The sequence below is a fragment of the Stenella coeruleoalba genome (assembly GCF_951394435.1).
Source record: "Stenella coeruleoalba genome assembly, chromosome: 15".
Taxonomy (NCBI): Eukaryota; Metazoa; Chordata; class Mammalia; order Artiodactyla; family Delphinidae; genus Stenella; species Stenella coeruleoalba.
Genome location: NC_137161.1, coordinates 78,014,880 through 78,029,967, shown reverse-complemented (window position 1 = coordinate 78,029,967; position 15,088 = coordinate 78,014,880). Strand labels below are relative to the sequence as shown.

At 52.4% G+C, this 15,088-nt stretch overlaps 1 protein-coding gene across 2 annotated transcripts; it reads left to right on the top strand.

Annotated features, from left to right (window-relative positions):
* Window positions 1-14,502, top strand: NCF1 (neutrophil cytosolic factor 1). 2 transcript variants are annotated; one of them, XM_079945153.1, is made up of 11 exons: window positions 1-83; window positions 4,443-4,523; window positions 7,324-7,399; window positions 7,551-7,716; window positions 8,751-8,806; window positions 10,222-10,344; window positions 10,847-10,954; window positions 11,802-11,919; window positions 13,232-13,336; window positions 13,896-14,041; window positions 14,236-14,502. In XM_079945153.1, exons 1-11 carry the CDS (start codon window positions 12-14, stop codon window positions 14,361-14,363), a joined length of 1,179 nt encoding a protein of 392 aa, XP_079801279.1. In that variant the 5' UTR covers window positions 1-11; the 3' UTR covers window positions 14,364-14,502. The 2 variants fall into 2 exon arrangements, with proteins under 2 accessions (XP_079801279.1, XP_079801278.1); XM_079945152.1 differs by having other exon boundaries at window positions 14,233-14,502.
* Window positions 14,503-15,088: the final 586 nt, after the last annotated feature.

Here is a 15,088-nt window from a genome sequence, read left to right as displayed (position 1 = left end):
GCAGCCCAGCCATGGGGGACCCCTTCATTCGCCACATCGCCCTCCTGGGCTTCGAGAAGCGCTACGTCCCCAGCCAGCACTACGTGAGTACCGGCCTGAGGCGCCCTGCGCGTGGGGACAGGACTGGCGGGGCGCAGGTGCCGGTCCCCGCGCAGCCCCGGGACTCCCGGCCCGAGACGCGGGCGGCCGAGGGGTGAGGGGGCGGGGCCGCGGCCAAGGCTCCCCGGCTCTGGGCCTCAGGCCGCCCGCCGGGGCCGCAGTCAATGTGCGCCCTTCAAAAGGTGCGCGCCGCCACCCGGGCCCTCGGTGCGAGGACAGCGGCTTGGCCCCCGGCCCCCGCCCGCCCACCCCACGCCCTGCTTCCCGCCGCAGCCCGGCGTCCCCTCTCCGCGCCCGGCGAGTGTCCCCGCGGCCCCTCTGGGAAGGGTCCTCGGGAGAGCGCCCTGGTGGCGATCAGTTACATTAGAGTCGTGACCCCTCCTGTAGGGTGACACCACCACAGGGACCAGAGGAGTCCCCCCTCCTGCCCTGGGGGAGCTGGAGGAGTGCAGGCCCAGACATGGCCATCCCATCACGGGGTTCCCAAACCCAGAGGAAGGCCAGGGAGGGATCCAATTAGTAAATTGGCACTTGGAGTGTATGTGCCAAGACCCTGCTTTTTTAACTTTTAATTTTGAAATAATTTCAAATTTACAGAAATGTCCCCCAAAACACCAATAACTCCAATATTCCTTCACCCACATTTCCTCTCTCCTTCTCTCACTCTCTGTCTCTCCCCCTCCGTCCCTTTGTCCCTCCTGCTTTCTCTCTCTCTGAATATACATTTTCTGAATCATTTGAGAGTTATTTGGAGACACTGTGTTTCTTTACCTCTAAGTATTTATTACAGGTGTGGATTTCTTAAAATCAAGGACGTTCTTTTACATAACCAAAGGTGTCAAAATGAGGAAATTAACACTGATAAAACACTGTTATGCAACCCACAGACTTTATTCGGATTTTGCCAATTGTCCTCTTGTCCCTCTGTAGGAAAATTTTTTCAGGTCAAGGATCCAATCCAGGATCACACAAATTAAAACAAACGAACAAAAACTATCCAGGATCACCTGTTGCATCTGAGTTGTCATGTCTCTTTGGCGTCTTTAAATCCGAATCAGTCTTAATGGGTCTTTGTCCTTCTCAACTTTGACCTTTTGAAGAGTTGGGGCCAGTTATCTTGCAGAACACCCCTCGATTCGGGTGTGTCTGATACTTTGTTAGATCTTAGTGATGCAGGAACACCCCAGAAGTATTGATACGTTCTTTTCATGGATCGTATCAGGTGGCAGGTGATTTTGATTTGTTCCTTTATTGGTGATGTTAACTTTGATCACTGAGTCCTGGACGTGTCCTCCAAGTTTCTCTGCTGTAAAGTTACTCTTTTCCCCTTTGTAATTAATAACTAAACTATGGGGAGGTTATGTAAAGCTGTGTGAATATCCTGTGCCTTATAGTATCTGTATGACTCTTTCCTGAATCACATTACTATAATGATTGCCAAATAATGATTTTTAAACTCTATTGGTCCTTCTGCATTTATTAGTTAACACTTTCCTGTGTCTTCCCTTCTTCCTTATTTATGTCAGTATAGATCCATGGATTCCTGTTTTATTCAGTGAGTTATAATCCAATACCATCATTACTTATTTTGATGCTCAGAATGTCCCAGATTTGGTGACTGGAGCTCCTTCAGGCTGGCTTCTGTACTTTTTTTTTTTTTTTTTAATATATCCTGTCATTCTTTTTTTTTGCGGCGGGGGCGGTGGGGGACAGGGTACCTGGGTACATTCTCATGGCACAAAGTGGGCCAGCTTAACTTGGACTTTCCCAGCCCTAGTCCTGGACTCAAGCATTTCACTAAAGAGCCCTGGTTCTTTTTAGTGGGAGTGATATTAGAACCCAAGATCTGGAAGCTAGGTGTGCTCATTGCCACCAAGGTGTCATGGCTCATGACTGCCTTTCCAGTGGACAGACTGGAGGAAATAGCTATTTCATATCATCCGTGCTTCTCATCACTTTATGTATGTAGCTCCTTTTTCTCACTGCAGGAACCCTGGCTCCCAACGAGATCAGTATATTCACTCTTCTGCTCAATTCTAAAATACACATAAACTTGTTTCAGAATAATTACACCCACGCCACTATTAACAATAAACCTACTAACCTATTAAGTCAAATTTAAGTTTTCTTTGCAGTTCTTTTGGTCCTTTTGGACTGAGAATACTGAAAGTGCTGCAACTAAAAGCTACTTGGATTCTTTTCCATTTTCCTTTAATATTTAGGTTATTACCCATTTTATATATAGTTAAGTTCATTTGTTTCTGTTTGTTTCCAACTTTAAAGTTAAAAAAATCCTTGTTGATTTAATTTTACTTCTAAATATGTAAAATATTAGCAAGTTCACCCATTTAAAGTGCACTATGGCTTTGGGTATATTTAAAGTTCTTCAACTATCACAACCATCTAAATTTTTAGAACATTTTTATCATCCCCGTTGATAGCTATTCTTTTTATTCCCCAAGATTTTATTCTGAGAAACTTCAAATATACAGCAAAGTTGAAAAAAATTTTACAGCAAAACAAAACCAAACAAAAAACCCAACCAGGGACCTCCCTGGTGGTGCAGTAGTTAAGAATGTGCCAATGCAGGGGACACAGGTTCAAGCCCTGGTCCTGGAAGATCCCACATGCTGCAGAGCAACTAAGCCTGTGCACCACAACTAACTGAGCCTGCCCTCTAGAGCCCACAAGCCACAACTACTGAGCCCGTGTACTGCAACTACTGAAGTGTCTAGAGCCCGTGCTCCGCAACAAGAGAAGCCACCGCAATGAGAAGCCTGTGCACTGCAACAAAGAGTAGCCCCCATGTGCCACAACTAGAGAAAACCTGTGCACAGCAACGAAGACTCAACGCAGCCAAAAATAAATAATTAATTAAAAAAAAAAAAAACCAAACCCAACCAGACATATGCTTACTATCTTGATTATACCATTAACATTTCCTATAGTACTTGCTTTATCATGTATGCCTCCATCCATCCATCCACCCATCAATCTATCTTATTTTTGGTGCATTTCAAGGCAAATTACAAACATCAGTACACTGTCCTAAATGTTGGGTTGGCCAAAAAGTTCATTCCGGTTTTCCCTTAAGACCTTACAGAAAAACCTGAACGAACTTTTTGGCCAACCCAGTACTTCAGCATGCGTATCACAACTAGAGTTCAGTATTTTTCTGTAGTTTTTTTTTCTCTTTTGATGGAAAATTTATGTAAAATGAAACCCACAAATCTCAGAGATACATTTGCTGAGATCTGACAGTACATCTGCCTACGTAACCCAAACTCTCATCAAGACGTAGACTGTAAAAAATAAAAACTAAGAAAAAGAAAAAGATGTAGACCGTGACCATCACCCCATCTCACACCCCAGTCATTCCTCCCCATCCCCAGGTTTTTTCCACCTTAATTTAGTTGTGCTCTAGAATGTCGTAGATACGGAATCATATGTAGCCTTTCACGCCTGGCTTATTTCACTCAGCATAATTTAATGATTTTGAGATTCATCCACATGGTTGCACATAGCAGTAATTTGTTCTTTTTTACGGCTGAGTGGTATTCTCCTAACTATTTTTGCAGGCCTATTTTTCCTTCCTGAGGTTTTTTGTTTTGTTTTTTTCTTGTTTGTTTTTAAATAATGGCTTTTTTGAGATATAATTCCCATGCCATACGATTAACCTATGTGAATTGTACAATTCAGTGGTTTTTAGGATACTCACAGAGTTGCACAACCATCACTACAATTGATTCTAGAAGATTTTCTTCATCACCCATACGCGTTAGCAGTCAAACCTCAGCCCCCTTACCCCCAGCCCCACCCAGCCCCTGGCAACCACTAATCTACTTTCTGTCTCAATAGATTTGTCTCTTTTGGACATTTTGTGTGTGTGTGTGTGTGTGTGGCCACATGCGTGGCTTGTGGGATCGCAGTTTTCCGACCCGGGACTGAACCTGGGACCTTGGCAGTGAAAGTGCAGAGTCCCGACCACTGAACCACCAGGGAACTCCCTGGACATTTCATAGAAATGGAACCATACAACAGCTTACTGAGTTCTTGTGTTGTCTGAGGCCAGCCCTTTCTGTATCTTACCTTCTGTTAACTCTCATACCAGCCTTAGCAGTGAGGTCCTACTTTTACCTCCAGTTTACAGATGAATTTGAGTTAATTTGAGAGAAGTCATTCCTCTTACCCTGGGGACCACGAACTTGGTGCTCTTTCTATGGCCCAGGTTACCCCAAAGAGCATTCTCCCTCCCACCCCCAGTCCTGTGGGCTTCCACCATGGGGTGGGGGGCTGCCCAGGTGCATGGCTGAACGAGATGCCCCACCTCTACCGCCCCCCAGGTCTACATGTTCCTGGTGAAATGGCAGGACCTGTCTGAGAAGGTGGTCTACCGGCGTTTCACTGAGATCTACGAATTCCATGTGAGTGCCCTGTGTTGGGGGTCCAGGGAGGGGATGCCACACCCAGTCCCAGCTCTGCCCTTTGGGGAGGGGAGCGGCCTAGGTGCTGACCAGGAGCTGAGGAACCCAGAGTCCCCCCATCCCCTCCAGCCCACAGATAAGGGGGCATTATTTTTTTTAACTTTAAAAAGCACTAAAGCAATTTTTATTTTGGTGAAGTATACATAACATACATTTACCACTTTACCCATTTTAAGTGTACAAGCCAGTGGCGTCAAGTACATTCACAATGTCACACAGCCAACACCACCACCCATTTCTGAATATGTCTGTCTTCCCAAACCAAAACTCTGCACCCATTCCATAGGATCTCAAGGGGGCCGTCTCAAGGGCCCTGCTTGCTCTGTCCCTGCAGGGGACAGCCTGCCAGTGTCACCACCGCAGGTGTCATCCTAGGAGCTTGCTCTTTCACTCACCGTCACTGGCCTGATGAGGACCCCTGGTGGATTAGAAGGAGGGCGGATGATCCCGACACCCAAGAAACCGGGTCCTCTTGCTTTGTGGGTGCCTTTTATCACCAAGGTTTACATGAGAGAATCCCTCAGGGTTCCCAACACCAGTGGCTGGTTGGACAAAATTGGGGGTGGTCATCGGGGGTCACAGTGCACACAGTGCTGGGTCCTGGTCTAAGACAGGGTCATATGGATGGAGGGGCCACAAAAGCCAGATGAGTTCCCCCAGGGCCCACTCCACACGCAGGGCCCTCCTTAACCAGGGAAGGGGCTTCAGGAAGCGGCAGGTTCCTGCACTTCTCTTGTGTGAATTATTTAAAGTGAAATGCAGATAAATGCAAAGAAAACTGTAACCAGCCTTGTACACCCAGCACCTGGAGTCACAGCTGATAACACTGGGCCGTTTGCTATAAGGCGTTTTTTTGTTTGTTTGTTTTAAAATTCATTTTATTTTTGGCTACGTTGGGTCTTCATTGCTTCGCGCAGGCTTTCTCTAGTTGTGGGAACGGGGTCTACTCTTCGTTGCAGTACGCAGGCTTCTCACTGCGGTGGCTTCTCGTTGCAGAGCACGGGCTCTAGGCACGTCAGCTCAGTAGTTGTGGCTCGAGGGCTCGAGAGCACAGGCTCAGTAGTTGTGGCACATGGGCTTAGTTGCTTCGCGGCTTGTGGGATCTTCCCAGACCAGGGCTCGAACCCGTGTCCCCTGCATTGGCAGGCGGGTTCTTAACCACTGTGCCACCAGGGAAGCCCTAAGGTGTTTTTAAGATAAGGTGTTTTTAAGATAAAGGAGATAAAACATTACAAAAGCAGTGGAAGTCGCCCTTCATCTCACATCCCGTCCCAGCTCCTACCCTGGGTGGCCACACACACACACACACACACACACGCACACGCACACACACACACACACACACACACGCACACACACACACACGCACAGCACAGAAACAACATGCAGTAGTGTGGAGCCTGCATTTTCTGTAGTGCATATAAATGCCATCAGTGTGCTTTTTGCCTCTTTCTCAATCTTATTACTGTCACTAGGTTACTTTTTTTTTTTTTGCTGTACGCGGGCTTCTCACTGTTGCGGCCCCGCCCGCTGCGGAGCACAGGCTCCGGACGCGCAGGCTCAGCGGCCATGGTTCACGGGCCCAGCCGCTCTGCTGCATGTGGGATATTCCCGGACCAAGGCACTAACCTGTGTCCCCTGCATCGGCAGGCGGACTCTCTACCACTGCGCCACCAGGGAAGCCCACTAGGTTACATTTTTTGAGACTAGTCCATGCTGATACTTTGTGGGGCTTCATCTCACCTCTTTAAACTGTTCTGGGTTATTCCATTGTAGGATTAGCTTCTTTTATTAATTGGTCGACTCATTCATTCATCCAACCACTATTTATTGAGCACCAACTAAGTACCAGGCACTTTCTACTTAGTGAGAAGGAAATGCTGCTGAAAGGCATAAAAGACAGATGCAAATCCTTGCCCACCCTAGTAGACCTTATGTTCTAGTGGAGGAGTCAGGATAACAGACAAACAAAAAAATAAGTAACTTATATAGTACGTTAGATGGTCCTTAGAATTACAGAGAAAAATAAAGCAGGGAGGGGAGGTGGGAAGGGTGGGACAAGGAAGGACAGTTGTCAGGGAGGAGGCCTCACTGAAGTGGGAGATATCTGAGCAAGGACTTGAAGAAGGAGAAAGAGAGAGAGAGACTGAGCTATGGATCTGTGTGGGGGAAGAATGGGAATCGCACATGCAAAGGCCCTGGGGCAGGAGTGGGCCTGGAGCATTCAAGGGTGGCTGGAGCAGAGTGAACAGCGGGAGAGTGGGGCAGGAGAGGTGAGCAAGGCAGGCAGAGGCAGGTCACATGGTGCCTTGTAGACCAATGCGGAGCCTTTGGCTTCCATTCTGAGTGAGCTGAGAGGCAGGGAGGGTTCTGAGCAGAGGAGGGACAGGATGCAACTTAGGTTTGCAGAGGATCCCTCTGGATGCTGGATTGAGGACAGACAAGGGAGGGGGAGGGGTGAGTGACCTAAGAAGGTTATAATAACCAGACCCGGTGGAAGCTCAGACCAGGGTGGTGGCAGCAAGTGTAGTGAGAAGAATCAGATTCTGAATAGATTTGGGGAGCAGAACTGAAAGAATTTGCTGATGGATTGGATGTGAGGTGGAAGAGAAAGAAGAATCCAGGATGCCACCAGGAGCTTCTAGCCTGAGCAATTGGAAGGGTATTTAGGTCATGTCCAATTTTGTGTTTTACAGTGCTGTAATAAAACAGATTCCTTCACATCTGCTTTTCTGTCTAGAAAACCTTAAAGGAGATGTTTCCTATCGAGGCAGGGGACATCAAGTCAGAGAACAGGATCATACCCCACCTGCCAGGTGAGGAGCAGGCCTGAGTCACCTGGGCAGGCTCACCTGTCCCAGCTCCCCTCACCTGCCCTCCAATTGCCCCTTCCACTCCCACCCTCTCCGGACTTGACCTTTCGAGTGTGCTCACTGGTCCTCTGGTGCCCCTCCCTGGTCCGCCCAGCCCCGCGGTGGTTTGATGGGCAGCGGGTGGCTGAGAGCCGCCAGGGCACCCTCACCGAGTACTGCAACTCACTCATGAACCTGCCTGTCAAGATCTCCCGCTGCTCCCACCTCCTCAACTTCTTCAAGGTGCGCCCTGACGACCTCAAGCTCCCCACGGACAGCCAGTGAGTGGCGGGAGGAGGAAAGGTGGTGGTCAGACCCTTGCCTGGAGCGGGTGGGACTATCCCCATGTTACACAGGAGGAGCCTGAGGCTCAGAGAGGGGAAGTGACTTGCCCAAAGTCACACAGCAGGGAAAGCCAAGGAGGCAGGATTCCAACTCTGGACACCCCCAGCATCCCTGCCAAGTTTCTACCTGGACCCCTCTGAGCCTCAGGGTGCTGGGGGCTGGGGGGGAGGCACTGTGGGCTGGGGGTCTAAGGTCCTAAGTCCTTGTCCTGACTCTGAGGCTGCCTGGCCGTGGGACCTGGAGCCTTCTGAAAGCAGCTTCCCCTTCTGTGACCGGGTGGTGAGGGCCAGATGCAGTAGTGGGTGCTGGGAAGAGTGCTTACAAACTGTGAAGTGTGGAGCCCCCGAGAGGACGTGGGGGGCCGGTGGCCTCTGTTCCTTCCTGAGCCTGTCTCAGGCCCCTGCCTATCCTTTGTCACCTCATTCTCTGCCTGCCCTCGCCCCAGGGATCTCCTGTGCTCAGGGCCCTGCGTGGACAGCATCGGAGATGCTGATGAGATCTCGCGGGAATGTGCTGCGGAAGGTCCTTCTCTCTGTCCCCCTCTGGTACTGAGTGCTGGGGGAGGCCTGGAGGACAGGGCTGCCGTAGAGACAGCAGGGCTCCAGCCAGTGCTTCTGGACCCTTGAACACATCCCCGGTCCTGGGCGGGGCAGTTCCCACTGGCCCTGGGGTTAGGGGCGCCCACTCCTGTTGGCTTCCCTCTCGAGGCTCCAGCAGAAGGGAGCTGGCCCACGAACCTTCTCCTTTGGGTCTGCAGGAGGCTGGGGCCCCTCCTCGGGCTGGCTGAGCAGAGCCTGTCCTCCTCAAAGCCCTGTCCTTCTAGTCCAGTTGCTACCTTCTCTCTGCGGCGGCCCCCATTTCCCACGTTCCTTCTGGGAACTTTCTTGGCAAGTCCTTCCGTAGGTCTGCCCGGAGCATGCTGTTCTCCAGGGGAAGCTAAGCATCTAACCCAGACTGTTCTCTGATGCAGGGTGAAAAAGCCAGAGACATACCTGATGCCCAGAGATGGCAAGAGTAATGCTGCAGGTGAGAGGCCGGGATCAGCCAAGGGAGGGTCACCCTAAGGGACTGCTGACACCATCAGGAACCCTGAGCTCGGTGTGTGCAGGGAAAAGAGCAGGAGTTGAGAGCAGCTGTGAAGGGTCTTGGTGGCTGCACTGAAGTGTTGGGGTCTTTGAGGGTCACTGGTCAGTGAAGGGGGCTCACCTCCATGGCTGCAGCGCCCAGCACAGACCCTGGCTCCCAACAGCCTACAGGATGTTCTGGCTGAATGAATGAACAGATTTAGGGGCAGAAGTGGCTTTTAGGGGTGACTCAGGGGCATGATAGTATCTAGTCTTTATTGCACGATAATTATTAATAACATTACCTAACATTTATCGAGCACGTACCCTGTGCCAGACGCTGTTTTAAATGTTTTCCACGTATTAACTCATGTAATCATCTCTATAATAGTATGAAATAGGTACAACTGTGCTATTATCCCCATTTTGCAACTGGACAACACTGAGGCTTGATTTAAGTTGAGATTCTTGACAAGGGACACACAGCTACTAAATGTGGAGCACGATCTCAGCCAGTCGGTGGGACACACGGTCAAGTCCTCTGGGCCACTCAAAGTGTGGTCCAGTGACCAGCAGTGTCTTAGGTCGGGCTGCCATAACAAAGTGTCATAGAGTGGGTGGCTTAAATAGGAGAAATGAATTTTCTCATAGTTCTGGAGGCTGGAAGGCTGAGATCAAGTTGTGGGCAGGTTTGGGTTCCGCTGAGGCCTCTCTCCTTGGCTTGCAGACGGCTGCCTTGTTGCTTTGTCCTCACATGGCCTTTCCTCTGTGCATGCAGCTCCCTGGTGTCTTTTCCTCTTCCTATAAGGACACCAGTCCTATTGGATCAGGGTCCCACCCTTATGACCTCATTTAACCTTAATCACCTCCTTGAAAGTTTTATCTCCAAATACACTCATATTCTAAGGTACTGGGGGTTAGGGCTTCAACATATGAATTTGGGGGTGGAGGGACACAATTCAGCCCATAACAGGCGGCAGCAGTACTGCCTGGGGGCTGGTTAGACATGTAGCCCCTCAGGTCCCACCAGAGGCCTGTGGAATCAGCACCTGTGTTTCCGCAAGATCCCCGGGTGATTTGTGTGCACCTTGAAGCTGAGAAGGGCTGCTCGCTACCCACATCAAATGAGAAAGAGACCGTGTGTAAAGTGTGTGACCAGTGTCTGGAACACACTGGGTGCTCAATAAGTGCAGGGCTGCGAAGACTAGCTTGTCTTTGCTGCTTTCCAGTATACAGGGCGTGTCTACCCCTGGCCTGTCCGGAGCTGGGTGGGGACGGGATGCCAGTGCCTGTTCAGGTGGCCTACACAGGGCCCACAGGGGAGAGCCAGGACGAGGCGCCAACAATGTCCACTCACCCTGCCCTCCCTCTACCCAGACATCACGGGCCCCATCATCCTGCAGACGTACCGCGCCATCGCTGACTATGAGAAGAGCTCAGGCTCCGAGATGGCTCTGGCCACAGGCGACGTGGTGGATGTCGTGGAGAAGAGCCAGAGTGGTCAGCCTCCCCGCCCAGCCTGGACCGCCCTCCCCTGGTGCCTGGGCCCATGGCTACAGGCCCCCACCAAGGCTCTGCCCCCCAGGCAGCCCCAGGCCTCCTCCCCGCCTGGCCCACTGGGGGGCTCTGGCTCCTTCAGGGGCCCTGACTGTTCTCCCCACACTGTGGGTCACCCTCTCTCTGAGAGTGTGCCCCAGGGCAGCTCTGGGGATCTGCACACATTCTGGGCTGTGACTGTGCGTCTCTGGGGGTTATATCCGGGTGGACAGGTGAACTTCTCACCATGTGTGTGATGTGGGTTCTGAGCTGTAGTTCTGTGACCCTGTGGGTACTGGTGCGTGTGATTTTGGTGTAGAGTGTGGTGAAGGTGACATTTCTGGATCTGAGTGTTGGACACCTGTGTGTCTGTGTCTGAGTGCTCTCACCCACCCCTACCCCCCGCCGATGGCTGAGGGAGGCTCCCAGGCCCGCCCAGACCTACCGCCCCGTATCCCTGGCACAGGCTGGTGGTTCTGCCAAATGAAGAAAAAGCGCGGCTGGGTCCCGGCGTCCTACTTGGAGCCCCTGGACAGTCCCGATGAGGCAGAAGACCCAGAACCCAACTATGAAGGTGCCCCTCCCCTCCTTGGCCTCAGGGGTGGGAGAGAGGGGCAGGATTGAAGAGCCAGAAGTGACTGCTTTGGGGTCAGACATGACTGTGGGCTGGGCAGGAGGGGAGGCAGGGCTGAGACCCTAGGTTGGGTCTAGGTGGGGTAGGAGGTGGTGCCCTTGGTCAGGACAGGGGGAACCAGGAGGTAGAATAGAGGTGAGGGGGATAAGGTCAGCCTGGGACACAGTGTGGCAGCCAGCCTGGGGCTGGGTCCAGTGGGAAGCTGCATGATGAGCCAAACTGAGGCTCAGGAAGGAGGGCTGCCTGGAGGTGGGGGCATTATGACTGACTAGAATGGAAAAACTGGCAGCCCCTGGGCTGGATGGGTCCCACGTGGGGTTTGAAAAAATTTAGTATTGGTTGCCCGTAATTTGCAATAGAAAGATCTTACAATTTTATATGGATTTATGACTCCTCTTTAAAAATTGGGAAAGGCGTGTGTATTGGGCCTGCAGCCCCACATGCCAATAGTGGACTGGAGTTGAGTAGCTCAGGTGCCACTGGATGGGTGCTCTACCTCTGCACTTTCTGCCTAGCCACTCCTCGTGTGCAGGTGCCTGGCCAGGTCTCTGCAGTCATGGGTGCTCCTGGCCTCTGGTGTGGGTGATGGTGGGTAGGAGCGGGCGAGCTCCCCTGGGTAGAGTAGGCAGAGGGCACAAGTCCAGAGTGTCTCCACGAGGAGGGGGGAGGGCTGGAGGAGAGAGGTCCTGGGCTCCAGCTGGAGGAAGCCCCAGGCCCAGAGAGGAGGGGCGGGGTGGCGAGCCCCGTGCTGGTGGGGGGCTTCACACTCTGCCCCTCCCCTCTCCAGGTGAGCCCTACATCACCATCGAAGCCTACACTGCCCTATTGGAGGATGAGATATCTTTGGAGCAGGGCGAAACCATCGAGGTCATTCATAAGCTCCTGGATGGCTGGTGGGTCATCAGGTAGGAGAGCTGTGCCCTCCCTCCCACTGCACCTGCCCTGAGAGTCAGCCTGGCCTGGGGTTGGGCCTGCGTAGGCTCAGTGCCGACTTGACTGTGTGACTCTGGGTAGGTCACTGCCTCTCTCTGGGCTGTTTCCATTTTGGAAGCAGATTCGTGATAATCCCAGCCTGCCCGTGTCTCAGGGTTCAGTGTCCTTGTCTGAGTGGGCACACCTTTCCTTTGTGACTTGGGGTCACGTCCCCTGACCAGTCCATCTATTCATTCTCCAGCAACACAATTAATTGTATTAATTATTATATTTGATAGCTGCTAGAGCAGACCCTGTCATCCCTTTTCCTTTTAAAATCCTTCATTGCAATTTCCATCTGTTTATTCCTCCAAGTGAACGTAGGAATACTAACTTGCTTTCCTGGTTCTGGGGAAAGCAGAATCCCAGGGTCTTGCACACGATTTCAGAGCCCTGAGTCACAGGGCCCATCCGTGACCCCAGTGAGCTTGTGGCCACAACAACCCCCCATCAGCGTAGCCCTTGGCTGGGGACTTTGAGGCAGGATTTCTCAACCTTTTATTTTTAAAATTTTATTGGCATATAGTTGCTTTACAGTGTTGTGTTAGTTTCTGCTGTACAGCAAAGTGAATTAGTTTTTTGACCCAACCTCAGTTAACCCCCATTATGCAGCCCTGAGACAATGTTTGTGAGTCTCCCACCAGCCAAGAAGAATCAGAGTTTTACAGAGTGAGGTTTGTATTATGCAAAGGTTGTTGTTTTTTTACTACCAAATGCAGTAGTGAGAATGGAAAGAAAAAGCTTCTCAACAAATGGTGCTGGAACAACTGGATATCCCTATGGGGGGAAAAAAATGAACCTAGACCCCTGCCTCACACCATACATCTTTATTTGGAACATTTCACAGATTTTACCAAGCACAAAACCCAAAACTAAGAAGCTTTTGGAAGAAAGCATAAGGGAACTTGGTGACCTGGAGGTACGCAGAAGTTTCTTAGGACACAGAAGGCAATCACCATGAAAGAAAAAACTGACAAATACAATATTGCAGATGTTTTGTAGCAAACACCTGTCCCTGGGGAGATGGATCTGCTAACTTCCTCCCCCTCCCAGCGTCACAACTGGGAAGGCCTGTGTGGCATTGATGAGGAAACTGAGGCATACAGGTGCAGGGTCTAGTGTTGGCTGCCGTGTCTGCAACCTCCCAGCTGCCTTGACCCCCAACTGTTTAGAGGGAGCCTTGACCCCATGTCTGAGGCCCCGCCCCTGCAGCTGCTCAGGCCTCAAGGGCTGCCTCTGTTGCAGGAAAGAAGATGTCACAGGTTACTTCCCATCCATGTACCTGCAACAGGCAGGGCAGGACACAGACCAGGCCCAAAGCCGGATCAAGAGGGGAGCGCCGCCCCGCAGGTGAGCAAGAGCCCCCGGGGCGGGGCTGAGGAGGGTATACCACGGCTTCCGTCTGTCTGTCCAGGCCCTGGATAGGCAGTGCTGGGGCAGGGGAGATGGTGCAGGGGCGCTCAGCCTGGCGGGGTAGGCAGCACCCTCACTGGATGGAGGCCCCCTCCCACCCCGCTCCCTCTCTGGGGCTGGCACGGGGGCGGTGGGAAAGCAGAGGTGTGAGACGGAGGTGGCAGCTCCGATGCCTAGAGTCCTCGGGATGGCCCGTGAGGGCTGCGGCAGTTCGGAGGGCTTTCCTGGGGAGGGGGTAGGCTGGAGGCTGGTGAGGGGTGTGGGAAATGGGCCTGGGCTCTGAGTCAGGGCAGGGGTCCGCGTCGGTGAGGGACAGTCGCCTTCATGCCCCGCCCAGGCTGTGCTGGACCCCCCCCACCCCGCCTCCTTCCCACTCTCAACCTCCCCGGGCTAGTCTTTGGACTCCAGGGGTGGCCATGAGAGTCCCCTCGGGCAGGGACGCGGGAAGGGCAGGGACGTGGGGCGCTGACCAAAGCCCCTGTCCTGCTGTGCCCAGGTCGTCCATCCGCAACGCGCACAGCATCCACCAACAGTCACGGAAGCGCCTCAGCCAGGACACCTATCGGCGCAACAGTGTCCGTTTTTTGCAGCAGCGCCCCCGCGGGGCGCGGCCGGGGCCCCGGAGCCCAGGGAGCGTGCTGAGTGAGTGAGGGCGGGGGCCTGGGGGCAGGGCCTGAGTCTGGGGGGCGGGCCCCGGGGCGGGCCGGAGGTGAGGAGGGATGTGGCCAGCATCGAGGGTGATGAGAGGCGGGGCCTTGAGGGGTGGGGCCTGAAAAGTGAAGAGAGGCGGGGCCGAGCAGGCGGGGCGGGCCTCAGCTGGCGCTGTCCTCCAGCAGAGGAGGAGGAATCGCTCGAGACTGAGCGCCCCAAGCCGCAGCCGGCCGTGCCCCCGAGGCCCAGCGCAGACCTCATCCTGCACCGCTGCAGCGAGAGCACCAAGCGGAAGCTGGCCTCCGCCGTCTGAGGCCGCCCCCACATGACGCTCTTCCCACCTCCAGCCCCTATCCCTGTATATACATGTATAGAGCCTGAGGTTTGGCGGCAGAAGGCAGCCCTTGGCCCCGCCCCACCTAGCTATTCGCCACCCTTAATAAATGTTGCTTGGAGTGGACTGATGGTTTGCAAAGTCGCGCTGCGGGCTGGGCAACACCCTTGGTATTTCTAGAAATAGGACTGAAGGCTGCGAGCTCTATTGGGGGAAGGTGCAAGAACTGAGGTCCGGTTGCATACTTTACTGGCCTTGCCCAAGACCAAGTTTGCACAAGGCCAAGTGCAAGAGGAAACCCCAGTCCCCTCTGACTGTTTGTCTGACAGACTGCCTGCTTGAACTCTGGCCTCACTGCAGAAGAGTTCTGAAGAAGAGTAGACACAGTGCATAGTTGGGAGGGGAGGGGAGCCAGGGCCCTAGGTGACCTTGTGTGTGCACCCCGATTACCAAAAAAAATGTAATTTAGGTATAGGGAGACACACCTTAGATGTAAGGACATAACACAAAGTGAAAGTGAAGGGATGGAAAAAGATACTTCATGCAAATGGAAACCGAAAGACAGCTGGAGTAGCTATACTTAGATAGAACAAAGACTGTAATAAGAGACATTGGCACTACATAACAATAAAGGGGTCAATCCAATAAGAGGGTATAACATTTGTAAATATTTATGCACCCAACATAGGAGCACTAACATATAT

Bases quoted from the DNA above. Each gene is read 5' to 3' on its own strand.
- NCF1 (XM_079945152.1), top strand. From the start codon at position 12: ATGGGGGACCCCTTCATTCGCCACATCGCCCTCCTGGGCTTCGAGAAG. The intron at 84-4,442 runs GTGAGTACCGGC...ACCGCCCCCCAG, and splicing joins ACGTCCCCAGCCAGCACTAC to GTCTACATGTTCCTGGTGAA. The intron at 8,807-10,221 runs GTGAGAGGCCGG...CCCTCTACCCAG, and splicing joins TGGCAAGAGTAATGCTGCAG to ACATCACGGGCCCCATCATC.